Source organism: Hyperoodon ampullatus (assembly GCF_949752795.1).
Source record: "Hyperoodon ampullatus genome assembly, chromosome: 2".
In the NCBI taxonomy this organism is placed as follows: domain Eukaryota; kingdom Metazoa; phylum Chordata; class Mammalia; order Artiodactyla; family Ziphiidae; genus Hyperoodon; species Hyperoodon ampullatus.
In genome coordinates, this window is record NC_136915.1 from 27,857,783 (window position 1) to 27,884,788 (window position 27,006).

Genomic DNA, 27,006 nt, shown 5'->3' on the forward strand with positions numbered 1-27,006 from the left:
TCAGCTCACCCGCCTCTCATCTCACACGTGCCCCTGGCCTGTCCGTCTACACACGGCCTGAAAGCACACCTCAACCGTCCTCTGAAGCTGGCTCTTCTCCTGCCAGGGCTGGGGGAAGGCAGCCACTGAGGCATTCCCAGGAAGGTGGCCCCTTGGCTCCAGGTCCCAGAGCCCCAGGGGACTGGAAGGAACGGAAGATGGGCCCTGGGATAAGTCAGCCTGCAGAAGTGAGCAGCAAGGCCCTCTTTCTTCCGGTGTCCCCAAACACGTTCTCTCTGGGGCGTGAGGCCCTGGCGAGGACTATCACTGTGGGCACCCTGAGACCTGGAAGAAGGTACCCAGTGTTTGAAGACAGAGCTGGGGCTCACTGCCTGGGACAGGACCCAGGTTTAAGGTGTCCTGGTGAGGCCCCAGCATGCTGTAGAAGATGTAAATGTGGGGTCCACCTGCCTGCATCTTAGACCACAGCAGCTACTCTGAAGGTGTGATCAGCTCCAGAGAACAAGCATCCTGAGCGGGAGGAAGAAGCTGCCCAGCTCTCTCCACTGCGCAGGCCTGGCTGTTTCCACACCCATCCAATTTCTCCTGCCGTCAGTGCGATCAGAAGCATATAATGAGCACCTACTGTGTGCCAGTCCCTGTGCCAGACACTTGAGACCTGGACGTGGGCTCTGGTCTCAAGGACTGAACAATCCTGACAAGGAAGCAAGTGTTTACGACACAGGGTGATTTGTGCCATGGATGAGCCCAGGAGGAGCAACACAACTCAAACTTGGAGGGTGGGGCTGGAAACAGTGTGCGGGAAGTGATGCACTAACCTTGCACACAAAATTATAGGGAGCACAAAAACTCAGCCATCTAGACAAATACAATCTTAGTGCAATATTATGTTTTTAGAAAATCAAAATTGATGCATATAAATCAAATCCAACATGAAGAAAAACACCAGAACTTAATAAAAAGACCAGATCCGACCCAGCACTTGCACAGCTCACCTCACTTGTCTCACCCTAGTCCTGGCCATCAGAGTCTGGCATTATTGAAATGTTATTTTTTTTAATAATTGATATTTTGCATTAATCTTGGCTTTTAAAAAATACTACATTAAAATATTATTTAATTACTGAGTTCTTTGGTGCCTCCCTTAAAATTATGCCCAAGGTGAGTGTCTCTCTCATCTCAGCCCAATCCCAACCCTGGCATCAGGGAAGGCTTCTTGGGGGATGTTTAAGCTGAGGCCTGAAGTCTGTGTAGGAGCCAGCAGGTGAAAGAAGTATGTGGGATTCATTGCAGCGTTATTTACTACCAGCCAAGCCATGGAAACAACTTACCTGTCCACTGATGGATGGACAGGTAAAGAAAATGTGGCACACACATACAATGGAATATTTTTCAGCCACAAACAAGAAGTAAATCCTGCCATTTGTGACATGGGTGAACCTTGAGGGCATTATGCTAAGTGAAATAAGTTGTACAGAGAAAGACAAATACCGTATGATCTCACTTATATGTGGAATCTAAAAAAAATGAACTCATAGAAACAGAGAGTAGAATGGTGGTTGACAAGAGTGGGGTGGGGGAAATAGGTGCAGGTGGTAAAAGGATACAAAGTTCCAGTTATAAGATGAATAAGTCAGGGGGATATGACGTACAGCATGGTGACTCTGGTTAACGACAGTGTATTGCATATTTGGAAGTTGCTAAGAGGGTAGGTCTTAAAAGTTCTCAACACATACACACACACAAACTGTACGGTGAGGTGATGGGTGTGTTAACTAACTTTATTGTGGTAATCATTTCACAATATATACATATATCAAGTCAACACGTTGTACACCTTAAATTTACACAATGTTATATGTTAATTATGTCTCAATAAAGCTGGGAAGAAGAGAAAGGCGTTAGTGGGAGGGAGAGGAGAGGAAGGACCCTTCAGGTGGGGGAGGAGCCCATGCAGAGCCTCAGAGGCTGTTTGCAGGACTGCAATGATAGCAGTGATGATAACTAATCGTTACGATCATAACGAACTTTTAGTTATAGAACTAATCACTCTAGCGCTGACTATGTGCTGGCAGCCACTCTGAGAACTTTACATAGAGTGAATCATTCCATCCTTACAGTACACGGTGACCTAGGTACTATTATCTCCATTTTAAAGGTGAGGAAACTGAGGCACAGAGAGGTGATGTAATTATCCAAGGTCACAGAGCCAGGAAATGGTGAATCTGAGGTCCAAACCCAGGTTGTATGGTTCCAGGGCTCTTCACCACCATGCCACATTGCCTTTCCACAAGCATGAGTACTTTCCACCAGGTGATGAGAGATGAGGCTGGAAGAGGCAGGCAGGGCCAACCCACAAAAGGGCCTGTTCGACCTGCTAACAAGACTGGACTTCAGAGTGTAGGCAATGGGGGCTCAGGAAAGGGTTTCATTCCACTTGGCATTTCATAGTGTGGATTTTAAAAGGTCACCCTGACTGCTGCCTGGAGAACGGTCTGGGGGCAGCAGTTCTGGAGGCAGGGAGATCATTCATTCATTCAACAAACATTTGAGTGTCTCCTTAGCATGAGCCACTGTGCTGGGCACTGTGGGTGCGACAGAGAACAAGGCAGACACAGGCCCTGCCACCATGGAGGTTCCGTTCTAGAGGGAGGATCCCAATGATCTGGGAGCTTTTTTTTTTTGCGGTACGCGGGCCCCTCACTGCTATGGCCTCTCCCGTTGTGGAGCACAGGCTCCGGACGCACAGGGTCAGCGGCCATGGCTCACAGGCCCAGCCGCTCCGCGGCATGTGGGATCCTCCTGGACCAGGTCACGAACCCACGTCCCCTGCATCGGCAGGTGGACTCTCAACCACTGAGCCACCAGGGAAGCCCATGGGAGCTGTTTTGACAGCATCCTGGACTGGGCACAGGCAGAGGGGATGGGGAGAGGCAGAAGGACTTGGGAGGTCTAAAGCAGGAAGAAGCCACAGGCCACACTGAGAGTGAGCAGACAGGGGATAAAGGGGAGGCAGGGGCTACGATGACTGCAGGGCTTGGCCTGGGTACTGGGTGTGCTTCCATCTTCACCAGATGCGGGAGGAGCAGGGCTGGAGGGTCACTCGGCACCTCTACGGGGACATACGTAGTGGAAAGGGGCTACGTGGGTCTTACGCCCACGAGGAGAATCTGGTCTAGAAATACAGAATTTGGATTCAGCTCATAGAGGGTCATGGGAAGAATGAGACCACCCAAGGGGAGACATCAGTCCGGATAGAACAGCTAGGGACACTGCAGGGACCAGCAGAAGGCGAGTCTAAGATCCTGCAGGGAGCAGAGCCCCAGAAGCTTAGAGGAGAATGAGTTTCAGGAAGGAGACCAACAGCATCGAATGTGGCAGGGAAGTTTAGAAAGGACTGGAAGGCAGGTCAGTGGAAGGAGCTCAGTGGATACTGTCGGGAGACTGAGTGTGATGATGGGGCCGGCCCCGGCACTGACGGAAGAGTAGGTGACTCATAAAGAAGGCATTTCTTGGAAGTGAAGCAATAGGGAGAATTCAGGTGGTAACTATGAGGAATATGGCCTTGAGGGGGCAGCTGAAGAGGCTTTTTAAGGTCGAAGACACTTGACCATAGTTAAATGCTAGGGGAGGGCAGAGAGAGAGAGAGAGAGAATGTGAATGGATATAACTGAATGAGAGACACTGGTTAGCTGAAATGGGCAGTGACAGCACGAGGCTATGGAGAAGCAGGAGGCTGGGGCCCAGCACACGCTGCGGGGCTCAGCTTAGAGACCAGGAAGCTCCCCTTCCCTCGTGATGGGGGGAAGAGGTGATCACAGTGAGCTTTCAGGTAGGAGAGCGGGAGGTTGAAGAAGATCTTGTGATGACACAGGCTCTACTTTCCTAGTGGAGGAGGAGGACGTGTCATGATGTTTGCTGAAGGTGAGGGACGAGGTGTGGGGAAAAGGATGCGACGTTGACGAGAACGTCTGCAACAGTCACCTGGAGAAGAGGAATCATGGCTGGAAGGGCCACCATGCACCCTGGGTTCCATGGAGGGTGGAGACAGCTCATTTACAGGGGTGCTGCCACCGAGCAGGGCTGTGTGGCTTGTCCCAGATCCCTCAGAACCTGGTTCACGTGCACGTGGAGAAATGGCAGGGCGGTGGGCAGGAAGTCAAGGATACTGTTCAAGGAATGGCTGATGTGTGACGCAAGGGTCTCAGGCTGAAGGCGGAAGGAAGTGGACAGAGGAGGGGGAGGGGATGGGGATGGAGAGGCCAAGAGAAGGATGGTGAATGGAGTAGAGGGAGGCACGGGTGGGGGAGCGGAAGGGACGAGGGGCCCCAGAGCAGGTGGGTGGAGCGAAGGCTTCAGAGGTGCCAGAGAGCAAGGTCTGCACTGACAGGATGGGAAAAGGCTGAGAAACGAGAGGCAAGGTGACAGCGAGACCCAGAGTGGAGAGGAAGAGGCTGGTGACATCCACGAGGAGGGTAGCGAGTGGCAGAGGTGGAGACAGCTTAGGTCAGAGGAGAAGGGGTTGCACTGGAGAGCGAGCGCACGAGCCCACCGCTCAAATGTGAAGTTCACGGGGCCTGTGGACAGGAGCTGCTAGTGCTGGAGAGGGCTCCTGGGTAGGGGTGACCTCGGGGAAGCCAGGTTTAAGGGCGCACTTGGCAAAGAGGTCCAAGGTGTTGGAGAGGGGCACGTGCAGACCATGGAATCAGGACCAGGTCGGGGGAGAGGAAGAACAGAGCAGGATTGGGCTTCCCTGGTGCCGCAGTGGTTGAGAGTTCGCCTGCCGATGCAGGGGACACGGGTTCGTGCCCCGGTCCAGGAAGATGCCACATGCCGCGGAGCGGCTGGGCCCGTGAGCCATGGCCGCTGAGCCTGCGCGTCCGGAGCCTGTGCTCCGCAACGGGAGAGGCCACAACAGTGAGAGGCCCGCGTACCGCAAAAAAAAAAAAAAAAAAAAAAAAATGAACAGAGCAGGATGGTTCAAGAGTTTGAGATCTCCTTTCAGGAAGGCCGCGGGGCTGGGGGCTGGGGGCTGGCCCTCAGACACCCTTGTCCTGGTCTGGATCTTCCCTCCAAGCCCAGCGCCAACCCCTGCTGGGGACACATGGGAACCAAGGCCCCTTGCCCTCCTGCGAGGGGACTCGCTGGGCTCCACAGCCCTGCCTGAAAAGGCATGTGACCTTGACCCTCCTGGCCAGGTGCCAACCAAATCTGACATCAGGGCCCAGAACTGCAAATCCATAAGCCAAATTCTGACTTGGAGGAAATCACGCATGCAGCTTCCTGTTATCTGGCCTAACAGAATTCCCCTCTATAAGTGTTTATCTTTCCCTCTCTCTCCTTCTGCTGACCAGAAGCAAGCTGGCGAACACGAGATGCGTGCTTCAAAGACCCTCAGAATTCCATCACGGCTGGGCTCTGCATATGTGCTTTCCCCGTTCTCCGCTGTTTTATTCCTATCATCTGTGATCAACCTTACTGTCTTCTCCCCAGGTTTTTCAATTTGTGATACCAAATTGGAATCCTTTTTATGACAATGTCTGTAGAGAAGGAACTGCTTCTCGTGTCTGGATAAATTCACCGTTGGATGTGCTCCAAGAAGAGCAGCACCGTGTAGAGGGAGAGGAGAGTCTGACCCTGGGCTACGATTCGCTGCCTTTCCAACCGGGTGGGACTTCATTTGTTCCTTCACTGACTCCCTGTTCCCTCAGCCCGGGCTGCAGCTTCCTCTCCTCCCCAATGTCACGTGGCCGACTGCTCACGCCACAGACTTTAGCTTAAAACGTCACCTCCTCAAGGTGCTTTCCCTGACCTCTCTTCTTTAGATGTTTCCCTTTTCCTTTGTTCTCTTGGCACCCCGGTCTTTTTCTTTGTAGCACCGATTGTTAAGTATTCCTCTATTCATTTCATTAGTTCCTGTTCTAGACATTGCACGTAGAGCGGTGAAAAAAAGGGCAAAAATGTCCGCTCTCCTGGAGCCTACTGTCTGTTGGGGCATCACGACAACTTGGTTCACCATCTCAGCCCCCACTGGCGCCCCGCTGGCTGCCAGGTGGCTTCCTCGTTTCTCATCTCCCCACCCACTGGAAGGGAAGCCCTATGGAGGCAGGCATCAGTTATGTGTTGTTGGTCACTTAGCACAGCATCTGGAGCACAGACAGCACACTGCTCAGTGTGTGAGCACAGCTGATATGTGTTGCACAGGGAGTGTGTCAAATGCCACGCTCAGTGCTAATGATACAGAGCTGCCTGACCCAGGGCCCCTGCCCTTGGACAACTCACAGTCAGGTGGCTCTAGAGATAGTTACAGAGTAAATGATGGGGGCCGGGATGGGGTGTGTACCTGACCACACAACCTCTGGGGGCGAAGGAGAGGCAGCTCCGGTCTCGGGCTGGGGCTGGGGGAGGCAAGAGGCTTCATGGAGGTTGCCCAGGCAGACACAGGGATCAGCCTGGTTCTGCCCTCCCCTCCCCGTCACAGCCCCCGCTAACCACCTCCTGGCGGTTTCTCCTCCCAGACATCCCTGCACCCTCTGCTCTCCATTCTTCCCCTCACCGCCCAAGTCCACCCCTTTTAATTCCTCACCTGGGCACGGCGTTAGGCAAGAGCCGTTCCCCTGCCCCTTCCCTCTACTCTGTCATATTCTGCAAAGCAGCACGAGATCGCTCAGGAACAAACATCGGATCTTTAGTGTGCCCTGCTCATTGATTCTTCCATGGCTTCCCAAAAATCCACAGATGAAAACCCCAACTCCTTGGCATGGCAGGACCTTTGCCTGCCCCCTCCCACCCCAGCCTCCTCTTTGTCCATCTCCGACCTTGAGATTCACCACAAAACGGAGCCACCTGCAGGGGGCAAAAGAGTGCGAAGGTGAGGACTCTGAGAAAGTCCCGGATCTGTATCCTGGCTCTGACACTAAGTAGTAGACCTTGGGTACCTTCCCTATCCTCTCTGAGTCTTAGTTTTGTCACTTGTAATACAGAAATGGTAATAAGAACAGCTACCTTGCAGGGTTGTTTTGAGGATTAAATGAGTTTATGTATATAAGACAACTGTCAATATGTCCAGCACGGGCTTCCCTGGTGGCGCAGTGGTTGAGAGTCCACGTGCCGATGCAGGGGACATGGGTTCATGCCCGGGTCCAGGAAGATCTCACATGCTGTGGAGCAGCTGGGCCCGTGAGCCACGGCCGCTGAGCCTGTGCATCCGGAGCCTGTACTCCGCAGTGGGAGAGGCCACAACAGTGAGAGGCCCGCGTACCACCAAAAAAAAAAAAAAAAAATGTCCAGCACGTGGCATGTAACCAGTAACCAGGAGGTGTTTCCTCAAGGTCATTATTGACCTATGGTTGGCAGAGCCCAGCCGGCTCTCACAGGGCTCTAACTTGGTACCTGCTGTCCTCTCTTCCTAATGAACACCCCCCACTTGTCAACTAGACAAAGAATCATCTCTCAGTGTCAGCTCAAGTGCTTCCTTGGGGCTGTACCCTTGAATCACCCAGGCAGCCTTGGGAGCTTTCTCTCTCTCTCTCTCTCTCTCTCTCTCTCACTCCCAGCCCCCTTGGACAATTATTTATCTATTTATTTTTTAAATTCTGGAGAATAGTTAGAAGTTCAATGTGGCAGGATGTGATGATGAAAGGAGATGAGGCTGGAGGGATGGTCTGGGAGACCATGAAGAGCCGGGATCAGCTCCTTATACACGGGGGTCCCACCCCTTCTGCTCTTTGTACCTCCAGAACCAAGAGCAGTGCCTTATGCATCCTGAGCCCTCCAGACCAATTGTTCAACCAGCACAGACTCCTAATGAGTGACCAGGACATCTTTGGTGCATTAAGACGACCTCTGGGTATGCCTGGATCTCATGGATTTCCTGGTAACCACATCCCACTCTACGTTTCTACTGATGATGGGAAGGGCACAAGCAGGCAAGAGACAGAGGGCAGCTGTACATGTATCTCTTGGAATCTGTGCATCGATCTCTGCACACAATTTTCATGAATGGGATGGAGATGTGGGTGGATGAAGTGGGTGACATTCGTCCCTCCCATCTCTTTCCTCCCTCCCATCCCTTTCCTCCACCACACTGTCACGGGTGTGTCACAGACCGAAGGAGGTTGGGAAACAGGGATGAATATGGTGAATATGGGGTGAAGACAAACATGTAGAACATCCAGGTTGTCCCCAAGCTGTCTGTATCAGCTCCAAACTGGAGCTTGCCATTTGCAAAAGCCCATGTATTTAAACAGTATATCTCATTGACAGATTACTTCCTGCCAAATTTTAAAGGTGCAGCATCCTTTGCTGCTTAGCACCCCTGCCTCCCGGGGGCCAAGAAAGACTCGTGTGTAGCGTGGGTCCCACTGGGCCTTCCTGAGAGGGGTAGCTGCTGCCTGTATCTAGCAAACCTCTAGGTCCCAGTGCCTGCGGAAGCTTTAAGGGTATCATGGAAACTCAGTGAGCATCTTAGAAACATGCCTGGTGTCATTCCTGCTTGAAGTTGGAAAGTTTGGGCCTCTGAGCTTATGGGGATAAAGTAAGAAGAGACAGAGGTCCTGAAAATTGCAGACTGGAGGCTGAAAATGGCCATGTGCCTAACGCTCTGATTGGAGGAAAGGCAGGGTCCAACAAGGAGCGGAGTCAGGATGCTGGGCTGCTGCCCTCGGTCTCCTTTCAAGCTCAGCTCCAACACCATCTGTTTCAGGAGGCCTCCTGGTGCCACCACCAGAGTTCAGTTCTGGAGAAGGGGATGCAGGCACCGCCTGCAGAAGGCTAGACTTGGCCATCTTCCCCCTACTTGCTCTCAAACTTTATTCTGTGGAAGTTTTAGCTTCAACCCTAGGCAACCCTAGGGGATCAGGCTTTCTAAGTCAACCTGTTCTCTCTGGGATGTTGACCAACTCCTCTCCATCTTATAAACGAGTCTTAGCTTCAGACACCAGCTCCTCCAGGGAGCCTTCCCTGATGCCCTCAAGTAAGGTTAGCTGCCCCTCCTTGATATTTCCCCATTTTCTCATACTTCCTGGACTCTAATGAAGACAGACTAAGACTTGGGTGAAGGCACAGATTGTCTTGTTATCCTTGTATCCCCTTGTGGTCTGAACAGTGTCTGTAACACATAATAGGGGCCTAGATGATGCTGAATACACAGGTGACCTTATTTCCAACACAAGTCCCCCGGACTCTTGGGCATCCTTTCTGCATGATCTCTACCGCCCTGCTTCTCCATATCTCCAGGGTGAGGGTCCCAGCTCCTTCCTCCCTTAGGCCGGCCTCCGAGATTTAGCATTAGGCTGCCAGATTCCAGGCTCCAAGTCAGGAAGTGAACAGACTCCGAGATTGATGCTAGAACTTGTTAGCAAGTTGTATGTAATTTTATAATGTTTCTGGTAAGTGCTAATTGCCTGTTCCTTAAATATTTCTTATTCTGCTGGGAAGCAGAGCAATTGCAAATATGAATGCTTTCCTACAGCTGGCTGCCCTCATGGAGGGGGCCTGAGTTTCTAGGTGCCAAAGACTCAGATATTGACAGAGATGGAGGCCCCTTCCCCACCCTGACCTGGGATTGTGACAAGCATAATGAGAAGTATTTCTGGGAAATAAATCCCTCAACTTTTCCCACCCAGGACCTCACACTTTTAATGGGCGTGGTGGTGGGGGAGCAGTGATGATGCTGCAGTGTCACCTGCCTGCCCTAAGGAAGCTTTTCTCTACCTGAACAGGGGCAGATGAGGTATTGATGCTGATGGGGCCAGGTATGCCTGGGAGTTTCTGCCTTCAAATGCCTCATGCCACCTGTGGAACACATGCATCCCGGCCACCCTCCCATCCCTGAGCCAAGATGTCTGTCCTGCATAGAATTCCCCAGGAGCTGGGATAAAAGAAGGGCTAAGATGGGGGTGGAGATAATTCTGAAGCTTTGGGCCATGAGTGCAGGTTAGAAGAGCTGCAGGACTAGGGAAGCAGGGGAGGGGATCAGGCTTTTAAACTGAGTGTGCCATGCCCCATGCTGGAGGCTTCACTGCACGGAAGCCTCGCAAGACCCCTGTGAGATGAATGTTTATCAGCCCTTCTTCACAGATGAGAAAACTCATGCTCAGGGATGTGGAGGGATTGTCTGAAGATCACACACAGAGCCAATGACAGAACTCGATTATAAAGTGGGTTTGTCTGACCCCAGAGTCTATGGGGACAGTGAAGAATGTGGGCTCTTGGCACCTGAGTGCTGGCAGGTGGTAAAGCGGGACAACAGGGGATTGAGAGGATGTAGAGGAAGGGTGCCCGATTGTGCCAGGCACAGGGCTAGGCCCTGTAGGACCAGATAGATTAATAAACTGTAATCTGCCTAGAATGGGTTCATAGGAGCCAGAATTTGGCTTGGAATTATCATCATTGAGGGCCTTGGATGCCACATGAATGACTGTGCTTTATCCTGAAAGCAGTGAGAAGTTGTCATTGAAGTTTTGTGGGGTTTTTTGATTTTTTTTAAGTAGCAGGGAACTGTGCCAGATTTGGATTCTAGGAAGATCACTGAGCTGCAAGAGGCAGATGGGTGGGGCTGGGGGAGGGGCCTGGAGTCAGGGATGCTGGGTAGGAGGACTGTGTGGTCATCAGGTGATAGGTGACGAGGGCCTAGCCACGTCAATGACAGAGGAGCTGGGGTGCCGCAGAGGGAGAACTGGCAGAATCTGGGGACTGAGTCAGAGGTGGGAGAGGGAGAAGGAGGAGGTGGAGATGAGGCTGAGTGATGGTGTGGATGGTGGTGCTGTTCACTGGGATGGGGACATGGGAGCAGGGGGTGTGGGGGCGGAGATGGACAGCTTGGTTTGGGATGGTGTTAATGCACTGAACGTTTGTGTCTCCCCCAGATTCAGATGTTGAGGTCCTAACCCCCAGTGTGGCTGTATTTGGAGATGGGGCCTCTAAGGAAGTAATAAAGGTTAAACAAAGTCCTAGGGTGGGGCCCTGATCTGATAGGATTAGTGTCCTTATAAGAACAGACAACACACTCGCACTCTTCTTCTCCCTCCATGTGTACACAATGAGAAAAGGTCACGTGAGGATACAGTGAGAGGACAGCCATCTGCAAGCCAGAAAGACATCTGGCAGCCATCTGAAGCCAGCCCGGACCAGAAACCGAATCAGCCAGAACCCTGATCTTGAACTTCTAACCTTCAGAATCGTGAGAAAATAAATTCCTGTTATTCAGGCATCCCAGTCTACGGTATTTTGTTATGGCAGCCAGAATAGGCCTAAGACAGATGGGGTGGGCTTAAGATGTCTGAGGGCTAAGCTATGTAAGATGTGTCACAGCTAGACTGACATGCAAGTGGGGAGTAGATCTGAAAGTCACTAGGGTTCAGGCTGAGGTTGAAGTCATGGGAGTAGATGTGATCATCGGTGGAAGGTTCTAGAAAAAGAGGATGAAAGCTGAGAGCCTGAGAAGTGCGTGCCCTGAGGGGGCAGTGGGGAGCCATGCAAGAGCTTAGGGGGAGTAGCTAGGAGGGTGGAGGGGACCTACAAGGCTGCAGGGAGAGAAGCCCAGAGCAGATGGGAAAGGGCACAGTCATATCGGGGCCTCAGGGAACTTCACCACCCACGTCTTCCACAGAAGAGGGCATCTCACCATGAAGGTGTGAGACCCATGGGTGTCACCCTCAAACAAAGGTCAAAGGTGGAATGACAAGAAGGGAAAGGCAGGCCCATCCTGACATTTAACCCTTCCCAGGCTCTTCTTCCCACTGAACAAAGTGCGAACTCCTTACGAGACCTTGAGGCCCTTGGTGACCAGGGTCTGTCTTCTGCCACGTCTGCCTTCACACTTTACACAGTGGCCACCATGAAACACCTCCTTTCCCAGCCAGTCTGGGGAGTGAGGGTGAGGCAGGGGCCAAGGACTGGGGCTATCACAGCAACCACGGGCCACCTGGGGGACAGGCAGGGAGCCACGTGGCCCGCAGAGGAGGGCACAGCCCGGAGTGGAGGGCAGTGGTCATCACGGAACTTTCTCAGCCCCCAGGGGATAGCACCTCTGTGCCAGGCACTGTGCCAGGGGCCTTCGTGATCTCATTTCATAACACTGCACAGCAATGCCATATAGTCGGCATTATTACCTCCATTTTATGAGTGGGGAAACTGAGGTTCAGAGAGACCATATAACTTGCCTAAGGTCACAGAGCTGGGGTCAAGCTGGGATTCACCAGGTCTGGTCCAATTCCAGAGTCTGTTCTATCTTCACAGAAGCTGCTGCCTCTGTGCCAGAACCCGTGTAGCCCCTGTGGGTTAGTGAGGGGTCGAAACGTCCAGACTCTCTTCTCTCTTCCTATTTTGTCATGGTTCCGAGGAGAAGTCCGGCCCACACCTAGTCTGTGACCAGCAGTCACACAGCTTATGCTTTTAGGCCAAGTCTATGTTGTCTTCTGTTGTCGCTACAGTACCTAGACTCGTTCTGGTCACATAACAGGAGCTTAATCAATACTGGCTGAGTGAAATGACCAAATGACCTAATCCCAATCTCTAGTAACAAGGAACCCAGGCTCATGACTTATTTGACTGGGCTCATGGCCCATTTGACTGGGGCAAAGCTTCAGCTTCTATAAAGATTTTATAAGGAATTGAAATTCTGTAACTTTGGGAGGCTCCCAGTATAAGAGAAAATCATGGGCTTTCAAGCTACAGAGACCCAGCGTCGAATCTTGACTCTGCCAGGTCCCACATTTCTGTGTGGCCCTGGGCAGGTCACTTATCCTCTGAGGCTCTGATTCCTCTTCTACAGAAGAGCAGCCATCATCACATAGCTGTGAGCACTGCATGAGATGAAGCGGTACTATTCAAACTCGTACTTAGCTACAAATCCCCTCTTAGAAGAAGGTTTACAGGAGGAGAGGAGGAGATGGAGGCAGGGTCAGAGGCCTCCCTGCTGGGCATCCCCTATCCCACCACCTTGGTGGTCACCGAGGGTACCCCAGGTCTTTGTGTGACACTGTTTGAAAACCCTGAGACAATGAACACGCAGCTTCTGGCACATAATAGGCTCTCAACAAGTGATGTGTCCCTTTCTTTTCCAATGAAATCACACCAAACAAGCCTAATTCCTCTTTCCCACAGAACAGCCCTTCAAATATTTGGACACAGCTCTCAAGTCTCCCCTGAGTCCACTTTCCCCTGAATAAACATTCAGGGGGCTGTTAACCTTGCTCACTGGGCTTGACTTTAAGTCCTCTCCTTATCCATCTCAAGCTGAGGTCCCCACGTCTATGCCCAGTTCTCTGATGCCTGATCAGAATAGAATAAAGCAACACTCACTCCCTGGGATAAATTCTAGTAGCTAATATTTTTGAAACTTCAAACAGGACTTGATATTTATTCCCATTTCATCTTATTCTGGTAATTTAGCCAATTACTCCACTCCATCCAGATCTTTCTGCACAATGTTTGCTGACTGCTGTACCATCATCCCTCTCAAGCTCATGTGACTTTTGTCTTATCCAAGCCATGAATAAGATATGGAAAGATTAGCCAATGTGGATGGCACAGAATCATTCCTCCCCACTTCTGGAAACATTCACTGCTGAATATCAGTAGAAGTTCTGAAATGGGGAAACCTTAGAAACTTTTGAGTCTAAACCCATTCCCATTTCCAGAGTAGTGAGGGCCAAGGCTTGGGCCTGAATCAAGGTCTCCTGATTTCTCATCTGGGGCTTTTTCCATTGCCTCACAGATGTGTATGTGTAACTATGTGCCAGAAGAGCCCATTCATTTAACTACCTATGTACTCACTCACTACTCACTAATTACCTTGTAATTTGCAACATTTTAATTTTCACATTCCTTATCTAAACTTAATCTTCACAGAAGCCCTGTGCCCAAAGGTGTATTATTATCTCCATTTCACAGATGAAGAAACAGAGCCCCAGACAGGCTCCCTGACTCACCATGGAGCTGGAAAGTGACAGAACCAGGATTTGAGCTCAGCACGTTGTCACCCAATAGGTGTTCTCTGTCTGCTGTCCTGTCTCACTTAGATGCATGTTTCCTACTCTTCGAACAGTACATCCATCATCCTTACCCCAGTGGGAATATCATGGTTTGACAGTGTTCCTGCAGGAAATAAGGGCTAGCCTCCCGTTATGAGTTGAATCGTATTCTCCAAAAAGATATGCTGAATCCTCACCCCTGGTCCCTGGGCATGTGACCTTATTTGGAAATAGGGTCTTTGTAGACGAAATCAAGTTAAGATGGTGAGCCCTTAATCCAACATGACTGGTGTCCTATGAGAAGAGGAGAGAGACACACGGGGACGTGTGACCACAGAGGCAGAGAGGAGAATGATGCAGCTATAAGCTAAGGATTGCTGGCCACCAGCAGGAGCTAGAAAGAAGCAAGGAAGGAGTCTACCCAGAGTCTCAGAGGGAGCGTGGCCCTCCTGACACCTTGAGTTCAGACTTCTAGCCTCCAGAGCTGTGAGAGAATAAACTTCTGTTGTTGAAGCCACCCAGTTTGTGGTGCTTTGTTAGGGCAGCCCTAGGACACTAATACATGTCCTGTGTACCCAGTTTGGTGACAGAATCCAGGTCCTGGTACAGGAAGAGCCTTTGGTCCACTGGGGGTGTGAGTCACACTGAGCAGAGTGAGAGTCCTTTGGACCCTAAATAGTCCCGTGTAGAAAGATCACGTCTCCGAATGGGGTGGGGAAGGATGCTTTCTCTCCCCCTCCACTGCCTCCTGTCTCTCTAGTCATTTGAAAGACTTAAAGCTCACTTTCTTGATAAAGCTTTTCCCGATGCCCCAGAAAGGATGGCTGCCCCTTCTCTGTGCTCCCATTGGTTCTGTTTGCTGCAATTATGTTGCTTTAATAACAGCTCATTTGTTTTCTCCTCTGTCTTACCATGATAGCGCAGGCCCCTTGCAGCAAGGGCCTAGATCTGATGCATCTGTTCCCCCAGTGCTGGTCTCGGGTCGGATACCTAACAGGGCCTTCACAAATGCTTGGGGGATGGTCTCTGCTCCACCTTCTGTGGGGATCTGCACTAGCAGTCATCAGGAGGCTTGGCAGTGCATGGAGGGGTGATGGTAAAGGTATCTCTTGAACCCCAGACTTTGCCGTTCCCTTAATGCCTGTTCCCACCAAGAGATGCAGGTCACCCGCGTCTGCATCCTCCTCAGGTCACCAACGGTGTGTGTCTGTCCCTAGCCCTGTGCACATAGTCACTCATCACTATGACCCAAATAGGGTAGCTTGGGAAGCTACTGTCTCCAGTCTAAAGATTTTATAAAATAAGCAAGGCTCAGAAAGTTTATGGGGCTTTTCAGAGGTCTACACAAGCCAGATATGAACCCAGGATGGAACTGATGTGTGTGATTGATCCCAGATAATCCTCAAAACAGTCCAGGAGACCCACTGGACAAAGAAGGAGGCTGGGACTCAGAGAAGTTGAATCACACGCCTAAGGAGAGGAAGCTAGTGCAGGGCGGAGCTGGGATTCGAACCCAGGGCTTGTTGACTCCAAACCAGACCCCAAGCATCTGACTCATTGGCTCCCCAACAGCAGTTACCTTCGTAAGAAGCCTTGAAGCCCAGGGAGCTGCCACTGCTGTCGGTCTGGAAGAGGAGCCACATTTGATGGTTGGTGCTGACAATGAGATCTGGGACCGATGTTCCTGTCAGGCTGTCAGGAGAGAGAGATTCAGAGGTGTGTACCCCACTGTGGCACCCCAAGAGAATGACGGTGTGACTGATGATATCTAAAGGAATATCTAGGTGCCAGGCCCATTCAGGCAGGTACTGAGCCCCACAGTGTTTCTGGCACTGAGCCCGGCAGCATGTGCTCATGTGCTGGGAGACTCAGGACCACTCCCCTCTGGCCACAGGCAAAGCTTGCGTCTCAGCCACGACTCCCCTGCCCAGACTCCAGGGCTTGGAAGAGAGATCTGTGTCCTCACTTGCACAGGGGAGGGATGGCTGGAGCCAGATCTAATCAAGGGGGTGTCTACATCCCTGCAACCTCCTGTCTTTCATGTGAACTGTATTGCAGAAAAGACACAGACAGAAACCCATTTCCCCAGTCGGAACCCAGCCCGTCCTTTTAATGAGGCACCTCTTTCCACTCCAGAATGAGAAGTGAGGCTTAAAGCGCAGCCACCACCCTGGGCAACGCTCTTTCTGAAGAAGAGAGTTTAGACATGGAGAGGATTCTGATTCAACTCACACTTACCAGGCACCTACCCAAGTCAGACCATGTCCCTTACATTATCTTAGTTAATGTCCCCAGTAGCCCAGTGAGGTAGAGGTTGTGTTATCCCCACTGTACAGATGAGAAGACAGAGGTGCAAAATGGGCAGTGGCTTTCTCAAGGTCAGCCTGCTGGAGTGGCAGAGTCAGAGTCCACGGCACAGCCTGGGGCTCCTAGAAGAAACCTGGCTTCCTTTTTCTGCTGAGACCAGACAAACTGCCAGCGCAGATGGGGTGCGGGGGGTTGTGAGGGGGTGGTTGGATTAATGGACCCTACTCTCTGCTCTACCCTGGGGTCTCAAAGCTTGAGGAGGGCTGTTGAGTTGGCTGCAGAGAGGTGATCGGTTCTCTGTGAGCACCGTGCCGGTGGAGCGGGGAGAGACCACCTGGGATACACCAGCCTGGTGCGTGTGACATCCCTGGGCTGGGGGCTCTGACATTCTGTAATGAGTAAGGATGGACTCGAGGGTGGTGGTGAGCAAGGGTGAAGACCAAGGCCTCTGCTCTTCCTCTGTGTGACCCAATTATGACAACTAAGGAACCCAAGGATTCTGCATGTGTTTCCCTGAAGCTTTGAAATTGATGTTGGCCTAAAGAGATCTGAGGGTGGTGGGAGAGCCCCTGGGCTGCTACAGAACTTGTTGGGATCTCACTCAAACTAGGCTGGTCCAGAGACCTGGGTACAAGCCCTGGATCTGCCATTCATTTGCTGTGGGACCTTGAGCAAATGGTTGAGCCTCTCTGAGCTTTTTCACTCCATATAAATGAGGGGTTGAAATGTATGATCCCCCAGAGTCTTTTCAGTTCTGCTGTTCTACGGTTCTCTCTATGACAGAGCACAATGGGGTCATGGTGGAGACAGAGTGGGATCCTGGCCTCTTGGACACATCGAGCTGATGTACCACACAGGTCAGCATGCCAGGGCAGGTGAGTGATGGGGATGCACAGAGAGGAGGGGAGGGGTTGAGTATGATGGGTATTTCATGTGTCAACCTGATTGGGCCACAAAGTGCCCAGATATCTGACCGAGCATAATTCTGGGTGTTTCTGTGAGGGTGTTTCTGGATGAGATTAACATTTAAATTGGAAGACTGAGTAAAACAGATTGCCCTCCCCAATGAAGGTGGGCCTCAGCCAATCAGTTGAAGAACTAAATAGAACAAAAAGGTTGACTCTCTACCAAGTAAAAGAGAATTCTTCCTGCCTGCCTGACTTCCAGCTAGGACATTTTAGGTGCTTTTTTCCCACCCTGAACTTGAACTGAACATCAGCTCTTTCTGGGTCTTGAGCCTGCTGGCCTTTGCTCTAAAACTACATCATCAGCTCTCCTGGGTCCCCAGCTTGTTGACTCAGCCTGCGGATCTTGGGACTTGTCAGTCCCCATTATCACACAAAATGATTCCTTATAATAAATCCCTTTTTTTATATACACATCCTATTGGTTGTTTCTTTGGAGAACCCTGATTAATACAGTGGAGAGTAGGCAGCAGGGAGGATGCCCTTCAGGCTGACATTCCACTCCTTTCTCTTGAGAGATCCCAAGTCCCAGCCATGTCACCTGATATGGTAGGTAATGTTATTCAACTGCCCTAATAGGATATTCCAGGTAGATGTGAGGAAGGTATGAGAAGCACCCAGAACAGAGCAGCTCCTGGACAAGCCAGCTATTACAGAATGGCCATTTTTTATTCAGCATTAAGACCAGAGGGTGTTAGTGTGGTTGGGAGGGGGTGTGGCATGGGATGCTGTCCTTGATGGAAATCAAAAGACATGAATTCAAGTGCTGGTTCTGCCACCAACTATCTTTGCACCCTTTGGGCCTCAGTTTCTCCACCTGTTAAATGGGTATAATAGCACCTTCCTCACAGGGCTGCTGTGGGAATTAAATGAGATAACTGATGTGAAAGTTCCCATCACAGTGCCTGGGCACATAGTAGGTGCCCAACAAATGTGAAATCTCCCCTCCTTCTTGGCAGGGGAGGTAGATGAGGTCAGGCCTGTCTATCTCTCTAACGCTGGGCCACACACCCTGAACAGGAGCATTCTCCTGCTTTCATGTCAGGCTAATCATGGTGGGTGAAGGAGGAGCCAAATGGCCCCCAAGAGCTGAGACCCAGTGTAATGGAACCCAGGAGAGCCTGACATCATCCTCTCCTGTGACTAGATCATGTCAAACCAGCCTTTCTGGCCTCAGAAAATGTGGTCCCAATTCTCTGAAACCATCCTTTTCCCAGACAGTTATGAGCATGGAGGGAAATTAGCAAAACACTTCCACTGTCTCTGTCTGAAGTTAGACCACCACACATGTACGTGGCCTTGAGGAAAAACTCCTGGGGGCAGAAGCAGGGTCTGCATAGACGCAGACCGTCCAGTGGAATGCTCCAGGCGCACACCGCAAACCTCTACTTCTCCTGCTCCCTGAGAGTCTGTTCCTTCTGTATACTTGCCCTGTGACTTCCTAGCGAGACTCTGGCCCAGGGCTCTGTTTTCCTTGGTAGGAGCAGAGGGAGACGGAAGGATTGTTGCCGAGACAGTGCTGCAGGACACCTTTCCTTGTCATAGCATGGTGGCGGGGGGTAGGGTCAGGGGGACCAAGCAGGACTCGACAAGCCCATCCCCCGCCCCCAGCCAAGGTGCCCGTGCTCCTGCCCTGCCCACCACGTGCTCCGCTTCACTCACATGTAGAGAACCGTCTTCTGGTCCCCGTCCTGACCACCGTCCCCGACCGTCAGGGTGTCGTAACCCCTCTCCAGGTCAAACTCCTCGAAGGCCAGCTTGATCACCTAGGGAGGGAGCAGGGGTTAGGGAGAGGGCAGGGGCTGCCAGGAGAGACCCCCACGGCCTTGAAGACAGCAAGGATCTTCATGTCACCATGCCCAGAGAGCCCGCGACACCACCCCACACAACCGTCAATCCAAACTGAGCATTTCCATGCCACCTTTTTGAGTGTGAACTTTTTCTCTCTGGGGCCATACAGTCTCTGGGGTCCCCTGACGTTTTCCAAAGATGATCATGGTACATCTGGCCAATTCTGGAGGCTGTCATGGCAACACCAGGCACATCTGGCCAGCTGTGAGAGGATGAGACTCTTCCTTCATGCTTTAATACACAGAAATCCTCGCGGAACTGGAGGCAGATTTTCAGGCCAAATGTGGACTCTGAGTTATGCGGTCCTCAGGGACCTGCAGACATTTCCCTCGGCCTCTCCTCTGCCTGCTTTTCTCCATCCACTTTGTTTGTTTATTTGTCGAATAAATGAATGTTCCAAGAAAGGGCTTTCGACAAGATTCTTTTATCTTGTTTTAGTCCTGCCTGCTGCAAATATTTACTAAGCACTCACACCACATGCCAGCCTAGGAGGTAGGGTTTCAGTGGTGAGCATGACACGGTCCCTGCCTTGGGTGAGCGGGAGACAGAACAGTAAACTGATAACCAGAACCCCAGGTGACAGACGCTAGCCTATGGTGGGGGGAGGCGGGGAGGCTGCTTGTGATTGGCGTGGGGGGGCGGTGGTCTGAGAGTTCTGAAGGCTCTGGAAGACTGTCGGGGTCAGAAGGGGATGACGGGAGAGGCAGGGTCTAGTGCACAAGGCCTGAGCTGTGGTAGAGATGGAACATTCCGGAGTGGTCAGTGTCTATCAATGCGGGTCCACAAACTGAGCATAGCCGTCAGCTGCCTCATTCTGGGGGACAACATGGTTGGGCCTTCTGTGCAAGGAGGTGGCTCCAGAAGGTCCAGAACTTGAGACATCTGCCTGGAGCGAGGTCCAAAGGGCCTCATAGCCTCCCCTGCCCCGAAGAGCTGGGCTTTATCCTGAGGGAGGAGAGGCAGGAGAGTTTTAAACAGTGGGTGACGGGGACAGTCAGGTGTTGGAGAAGAACATGGGTCTGGGTGCTCGTGTGGAAACTGACATGGCAGGAGAGAGGCCAGAGCCGGTGGGGCTGATTCGAGGCTTCAGTGGCAGTTAGGTGAGCAATGCAGGAGGGCCACACAGTGCAGACGCAAGAGAGAGACGGTCCTGCAGTCTTTAGGGCTTTGTGACTGGATGGATGTGGGGACTGAGGGAGAGAGGGAGTCTGGGAAGACCTGCAGCTTCCCGGCTTGGGCAACTGGGTGGTGGGTGACAGTGCCATTCGTGAAGACAGAACACAGAGTCCCCTCCCCTAATATCTCATCTGGGCCTCTTTTTGTCTGTTTCAGGCTGGTTTCAATCTGATAAAGATCTTCAGTCTCCCAGTAGGGAGGCTGCAAGTGCTTCTTTGTTTTCTATTCTGTCACTCAAGGAGTAGAGAATTCCCATGGATAGTTTTTCCTAGTGGTGCAGGCTTCCTCTGTCCAAACCAAACAGCCCAGCAGAGCCTCACTCCAGCGTGCCTTCAGGTGCCTCAGAAGGAAACGGCTGCTGCACTTGTGCCTGAGCCCGGTACCGCCTGTGCAGTGCCCTCTGCCTGGGCACGGGACTCACGGCGAGAAGCCGTGAGCGTGGACAGACAGGACAGGGAGGATGGGTGCCATTGGCTGGAAGGAGGCTGGAGGAGGCTTCCTGGAGGAAATGAAGCCCAGGCTGAGTTTGGGAGATGGACTGGGGTCCGATAAATGGAGAAGGAAAGGAAAGTGATCCAGGCAGAGGGAGAAGCAGGTGCTGGGGCGAGTAGATCTGGAGTTGTATGACTGAGAGGGAAGCAGAGGGTGGTGACGCCAGAGAAGTGGGAGGAGCCAGGTTAGGAAGGACTGTCTGTCATGCTAAGGATTTAGGCTTTGTCCTAAAGACAAAGGGGAATCATGGAAGAGTTGTAAGAAAATGTACGGCATGAGACTTTTGTTTTAGGAGCAATAGCATTGAGGGCTGGTGGAAAACAGACCGATGTCTGGGCTGTACAACAGTGTGGGTGAGGGAAGATGTGGGCCCTTAGCAGGCAGCAGTTGGGGCCTGTTAGAAAACAGGGGATGGAGGAACTGGGGGTACTGACCTTGGAGAAGAGAGACTCAGGGGCAGAGGCAGGAGCAGCGGTAACCCTGGCTGGCTCCAAGGGCAAACGTGGAGATGACGAGGCACTGAGCCCCAACTCTGTGACAGTCAGAACTGTCCCACAATGAAAGGGACTGCATTCAGAGGTAGTGAGCAGCCCGTCACCGGTGGTATGCAAGTAGAGTGAGGAAAGCATTCCTGCTTGGGGCTCTCAGATAGTTTCGACAAAAATACTAGACCCTACTGATAAAAATCCTTGTTGGCTACATAGACACATATTACAGTGAGCAACCTACAGTGAGTGGGGAAGCCTTAGCCCCCTCTTGTTTTCCCACCGAGCAGGCAAACTCGCCTCCATGTTCCCTGATGACCCATCATCACCATCTGCTTAGGCTGGAATCGCCTTCCCATCTCTTACCCTCCCCAGTCCTGCCCTACATAATGATGTCGCCATTTCCTAGCCCAGTACGCAAGGAGGGGCCCTCGGCACCTGCTCCCCTCTGCCCTCCCACCGCAGGGCCCGTGTGGTCTCCCCTCACATCGGCCCATTCACGACCCCGGTTTGCACAGTCCCCTCCCTCGCCCGCAGTTTCCCTAGCAATGTCTCCGCATCCTTGAGCTCTTGTCCAAGTGCTCCCTGATTGCCCTTCCTCTCCTCTCCGTGTCAGGACTTACCTGCTGTACTGCGACTGATCTGTTTATCTGGTCTTCCACTATACCATGAACTTCCTGGAGGGCAGGGGCCAGGTCGCATGGCCTCTGAACCACCAGCGCCTGTTGCCTGTCGGTGTGCCAGGCACATGCCACGGGCTCAGACAATGCTGAATGGGAGAACGCTTTCCAAACGTTTCCTGGACTTATCTCCAGGCTCTTGGACCCCTCACAGGAGCTATCGTCAAGAACAAAGGTCGGCAGACTATTCCTGTAAAGGGCCAGGTAGTAAATATTTGCCCCTGTGCATCCCATATGATGTCTGTTGCAATGACCCACCTTTGCTGTTGTAGCATGAATGCAGCCACAGCTTCATACATCCATGTAGCCATAATCCATGTACATTGATATGTGTACGAATGGCCATGGCTGTGTTCCAATAAAACTTAGTTTACGAAAACAAACAATGAACTGGATTTGGCCCAAAGGTGGTAGTTTGCCGACCTCTGGTCTAGGAGATTCTTTGAGACACTTAATCACAGGTTTTGATCTTCCCTTTGATCTTCTCTTGAGAGATTTTGTCACTACAAGAGCTGACACCTATAATGTACTCGACTCTGTTCTGAGCGCTTTACATATATCAACTCATGTAAGACTCACAACAGCCACTATGAATACCTCCATTTTACAAATGGGAAAGCCCAGGCACAGAGACATTAGGCGACTCGCCTAAGATCACACAGCTAAGTGGTAGAACTGGGACTCATCAGGCAGCCAGAGGCCAGGCCCTTACCACTGTGCTTGACTGCCTCATAGCATCCCAGGGAGGTCTCTGGTCCACAAGGTAGGGACCACGACTTATCCTCTCAGTCTTCCCTAAGCTCATTTTCTGTATCCCAGCAGCTCAGTTAACACTTGCTCATAAAATACTCCAAGGCCAGTTGTGCCTTCTGCAGACCCAGGGGCCTGGCCTCTGCAGGGAGTCAGGGTCCTGCCTGTACATTCTCACCACCGTCCCCCCTTCCAGCCAGCCCCCACTCACGAAGCCACCGCCAAAAGACAGAGCATGGGATTACTATGTCTACGATGGGAAAACATTGCTCTGAAGGCCAGAACCCAGAGCCATAAAATGATTCACATCACTGATTAGAGAACCATTGATGTGAGCTGCATTTTAGAGTGTCTGACCCTAACATGGGAGCTAATTAATTACACCAAGCAGACAGCACAACATACACAATGTTGAAGCTATGGGATGGGCCCCCAGTGCACAGTGTACTGGTGCTTTCATGTTTTTTTCGCTCTTCTCTTTGGCCTTTCTTTAAAGACAGGATCCTATAATGATTCATTAACTAACATGCAGATAAATCAAGCTGGCAAAGTGTCTTTCTAAGGCAGGAGGGTGGCAGCACATGAAATAGACATGATTAAAGAGGCACATGTATATACAGCTCAGACACCCAGTTGCACCCATTAGGTAAATGAATAAACAAACCCTGCACTAGGACATGACTACTGAGCACCTGCCTTGTGCCAAGCACTGAGCTAGCTGCTTCCCATAAGTTATCTCACTTGTTCTACAATCTACAGCAGAATCTAAATGCCAAGTGCACAGTGCAGATGGTGAGTATTGGAGGATGGCAAAGGAGGGAGAGATGAAAGGCGGCCGCATGGAGGAGGTGGGTGTGCAGGGACCTGCAGGATGGAGAAGGGTGTGGGCTCCATCCCGGAGATGCTCTGAGCAGTGAACAGGGAACAAGGAGCAAGGAGGGCAGCCGAGGGGTCAGCGGGGAGGGGTGAGCAGCATGGCTGAGTCTGCATTTTGCCTGGCAGGCCAGAGCAAGCAGTCTGGATTTGAGGGTGAAGATGGGGGGGAAGCTATAACTCGGCATGGAGGGAGGGCTGGAGGCAGAGAGACCTGCCAGGAGGCTGGTCCAGGGCCCAGCAGTGGGACGAGGGCTTAGGGGAGCCTGAGTCTGTGTTCATTGCAGAGAGCGGGTGGGGGAGGGAATCCTGGAGACTGTACCCCTAAGCACACAGCCGCCTTTCCGAATTATGGGCAATGGGAGTGGGACCATGGAGGGTGCCCACCCTGGGCCCAGAGGACATTCCTTGCTTCCTGAGCACCATCCAGGACCAGCCGAAGGACAGGGATCCCAGTCCTGCCAGCCTGTGCCCAAGGTCTCAGTGAGGCTCCAGAGGATCTGACAGCTCTCAGGCATATTTTGGGAAGCTGGAGTCCCAAGAGATCTAGACTGAGATTGTTTTGTTCCGTGACTGCATGTCTATAACTGCCTCCTAGGTGGGCTCTGGCCTCTGCTGCCCATCCTTCACTCTGTACCAAAAACTCTGTGCCCCACGACCCCTTAGAGCTGGGGTTGGATAACTATGGTCCTTGGGCCAAATCAGGCCTGTGGCCTATTTTTGTTTGGCCCCTTGAGTTAAGAAGTGTTCTTACTTTTTTAAAGGGTTAAAAAATACATAAACCACTACAAAGAAGAATGTGCAACAAAAACCTCACATGGTCCTCAAAGCATAAAATATTTATGATCTGGCTCTTTACAGAAAGTTTGCTGACCTCTGGCCTAGAGCAATGGTTTTCAAATTGAGTTCCCAGGCACCCCGGGGTTCTACAAAGGTACTAAGGGGGCACAAACAAAGGGGGGAAAAGAGCCAGAGTGGGCAGGGCCTTGCTCCAACCAAAGCAGTTCCTTTTGATCTAGTTCATGATTGGGACTCTGTGACAGACATAGTGGTTCACTCAATGTTCCTCCCACCATTTACCCGTTCTTAATAGAACGCTGGCTTTGTTTGGAGTGTGGCAATATACCTGGCTAACCTCAGAGCTAAGGATAGTGAAGTGACAGGATTCTGGGCAATGAGACATGAGCTGAGGAGTCCTCAGGGCATTTTCCCACCTTTCCCCTTGCTTTCCTGGAATACAGATGTGAGGATAGAGGTGAAGCAGCCTTCTTGTGATGATGAGGACAAGAGCCACATGCAAAGCATGGCAGAGGGAAAAATAGGAGGTGCTCAAGACACTGAGAAAACTACTAAACCAGCCCTGGAGTCTTCACTTCTGGACCTTTGGGTTATGGAGAAAATAATCAGTGTTTTGTTTAAGCTTCTGTGGAGGAGTTTTCTGCAACTCACAGCCAGTCAGAACCTAATGACTATGGGTTCTGAAGAAAGGCTTTCATCACCACAGAAAAGTTTATCAACTCTTGAGCCTCAGGAGAAAGTTCCGCTTCTTGGCATGGAAACCCTAGGCTTTCCATGGCCTGCCCCTGCCCCTTCCCAGTGAGTCAGAGCTCCCTCCACAGCCCTCGGCTCCAGGCCTGCTTCCCTATTCCTCCTCAGAGCACTTCTCTGAGCTCCTGAGGGCTGACTTTGGCTTCCCCCAACCCCCCGCCTCGGGATACTAATGCTGCGAACAGCCTGACTATTAGCTCCATGAAAGGAAGGGAACACCCTTTCCCTGGGCACAGCCTGCATGGTGACTCCTGCCTGGGTCTTGCTGAGGGCCCAGGGCAGGGCTGGAGAACTGGCTCTTGGGGTGGGGCTGAGGGGAGTGTGGTGCAAGGGCTGCTCTGAACCCTCAGGAGTTCAAGCAGAGAGGCCTCCAGCACCCTTAAGGAAGGTTTTGGAGGAGGTTGGGAAAGAAAGCCCAGGGGCAGAGATTGAGAACTTTCAGAGGTTCTGGAACTTTGGTCACTACCTCAGGTTTAATTTTGCCGGCTCTGAGAGTAGTAAGCCCTTCATCCATTCATTCACTCATTGGTTGATGGATTCATTCATTCAATTATTCACTCAACAGTTAATACGTCCTTTTGCCAGGTGCTGGGCTTTGGAGAGGCAACAGAGGAAGACAAACATGGCCATTGCCCTGAGACCTCACAGTCTAGAAGGGGAGACACACGGGTATATGCGAAACACAGCGCAGTGTGATGAGTGCTGAAATCAGAGGAACACGGGGATGGGGCAAATGCGAGGGGCACAAAATCCCGGCTAGAGGAGGGAGCAGGCCTTGTCTTCACGAATAGAGGGGGGTGTGTGGGAACAGGCCACGGCCAGCTCTAGGGGAAGAGAAATACCAAAATACACCGGGAACTGAAAACAACTGTAAAATGGAAAGGGATCAGGGTCAGGACTTGGAAGAGGCCTTGGAAGGGTCCCTCTAGAGCCGCCCAGGTGTGAGGAATGAGCTGTGGGGGAATTTAGGGAAAACCTCTCTCATCACCAGCCAGCATCTTGCATGGGGCACAGCACAGAGAGTGCAAGAGTGAATGTTTGCTCAGTGAATAAGTGAGTGAACAAAAGGGCCAACACATGGCTGCCTGACATTTGCACGAGAGAGTCATTGCTGGCTGGAGAGTTATTTCTCTGTTCTTCAGATCTACAAAGGGAAGAGCGACACTGATAATCCCCAAGGAGTGAGTAATCAAAACGCTGTTACCTTTGGCTTTGAAGTTCATAAAATCTGCTTTCCTCTCCCTCCCCCTTCCAGGGCCCCTCCTTCTCCTTTGCATCCTCATCCCTCTCCCTCCCATATCTCTCTTTCTCTCCTGCCTGCCTTTTACTTCTTTTCTAGCACAGGTGGATTAACTGTCCTGATCAAATCCAGCGAGGATCATATGCAAATTGACTCCTATGTCTTGAGTTCATACGGAGAAGCTGTAAAGGAAAGGCAGATGTGCGCCGGTAGGGGGCACCGACTCAGGTCTGGGTTTCAGTCCTGACCACGGAAATTTCATCAGCTACATCTTTCCTGAGGCTGAGCTGAAAGGTCCTAATAGGAGGAGGCTCTGGGGCCCAGCATGGGCGGGGCCATACCTGAGGAGCTACCTGACCCAGAGATAGGTCTCTTCCGTCAGTTGTTAAGTAGTCAAACATCTGCTGAGCTCCTCCTCTGTGCCGGGCACTGTGCTAACTGCAGGAGAGATAAACAAAATGCCACTCCTGCTCTGGGGGCTCGCATGAGCTATGGAGGAAAGAGATTCCCAACACAGTGCAATGTAACTTGCATGCAAACGGAAGGGGCTGATGAAGTGCTGGAGGAACAGAGGCAGGACTAAGACCTGGTGGAGTTAGGAAGGCTTGTCTGAAGAGCAGGGATCTGAACTGTGTCTCAAAGATGGGTAGGGATTTGCCTGGA

The 27,006-nt window shown here is 51.6% G+C and overlaps 1 protein-coding gene across 1 annotated transcript in view; it reads right to left on the bottom strand.

Annotated features, from left to right (window-relative positions):
- Positions 1-27,006, bottom strand: part of CSMD2 (CUB and Sushi multiple domains 2) — a gene marked incomplete at both ends in the record, with an annotated part of 669,667 nt that overhangs the window by 278,139 nt on the left and 364,522 nt on the right. Inside the window, 2 exon segments of the mRNA XM_079698551.1 lie at positions 15,556-15,668; positions 18,911-19,014. Coding sequence (XP_079554677.1) covers positions 15,556-15,668; positions 18,911-19,014 — 217 coding nt within the window.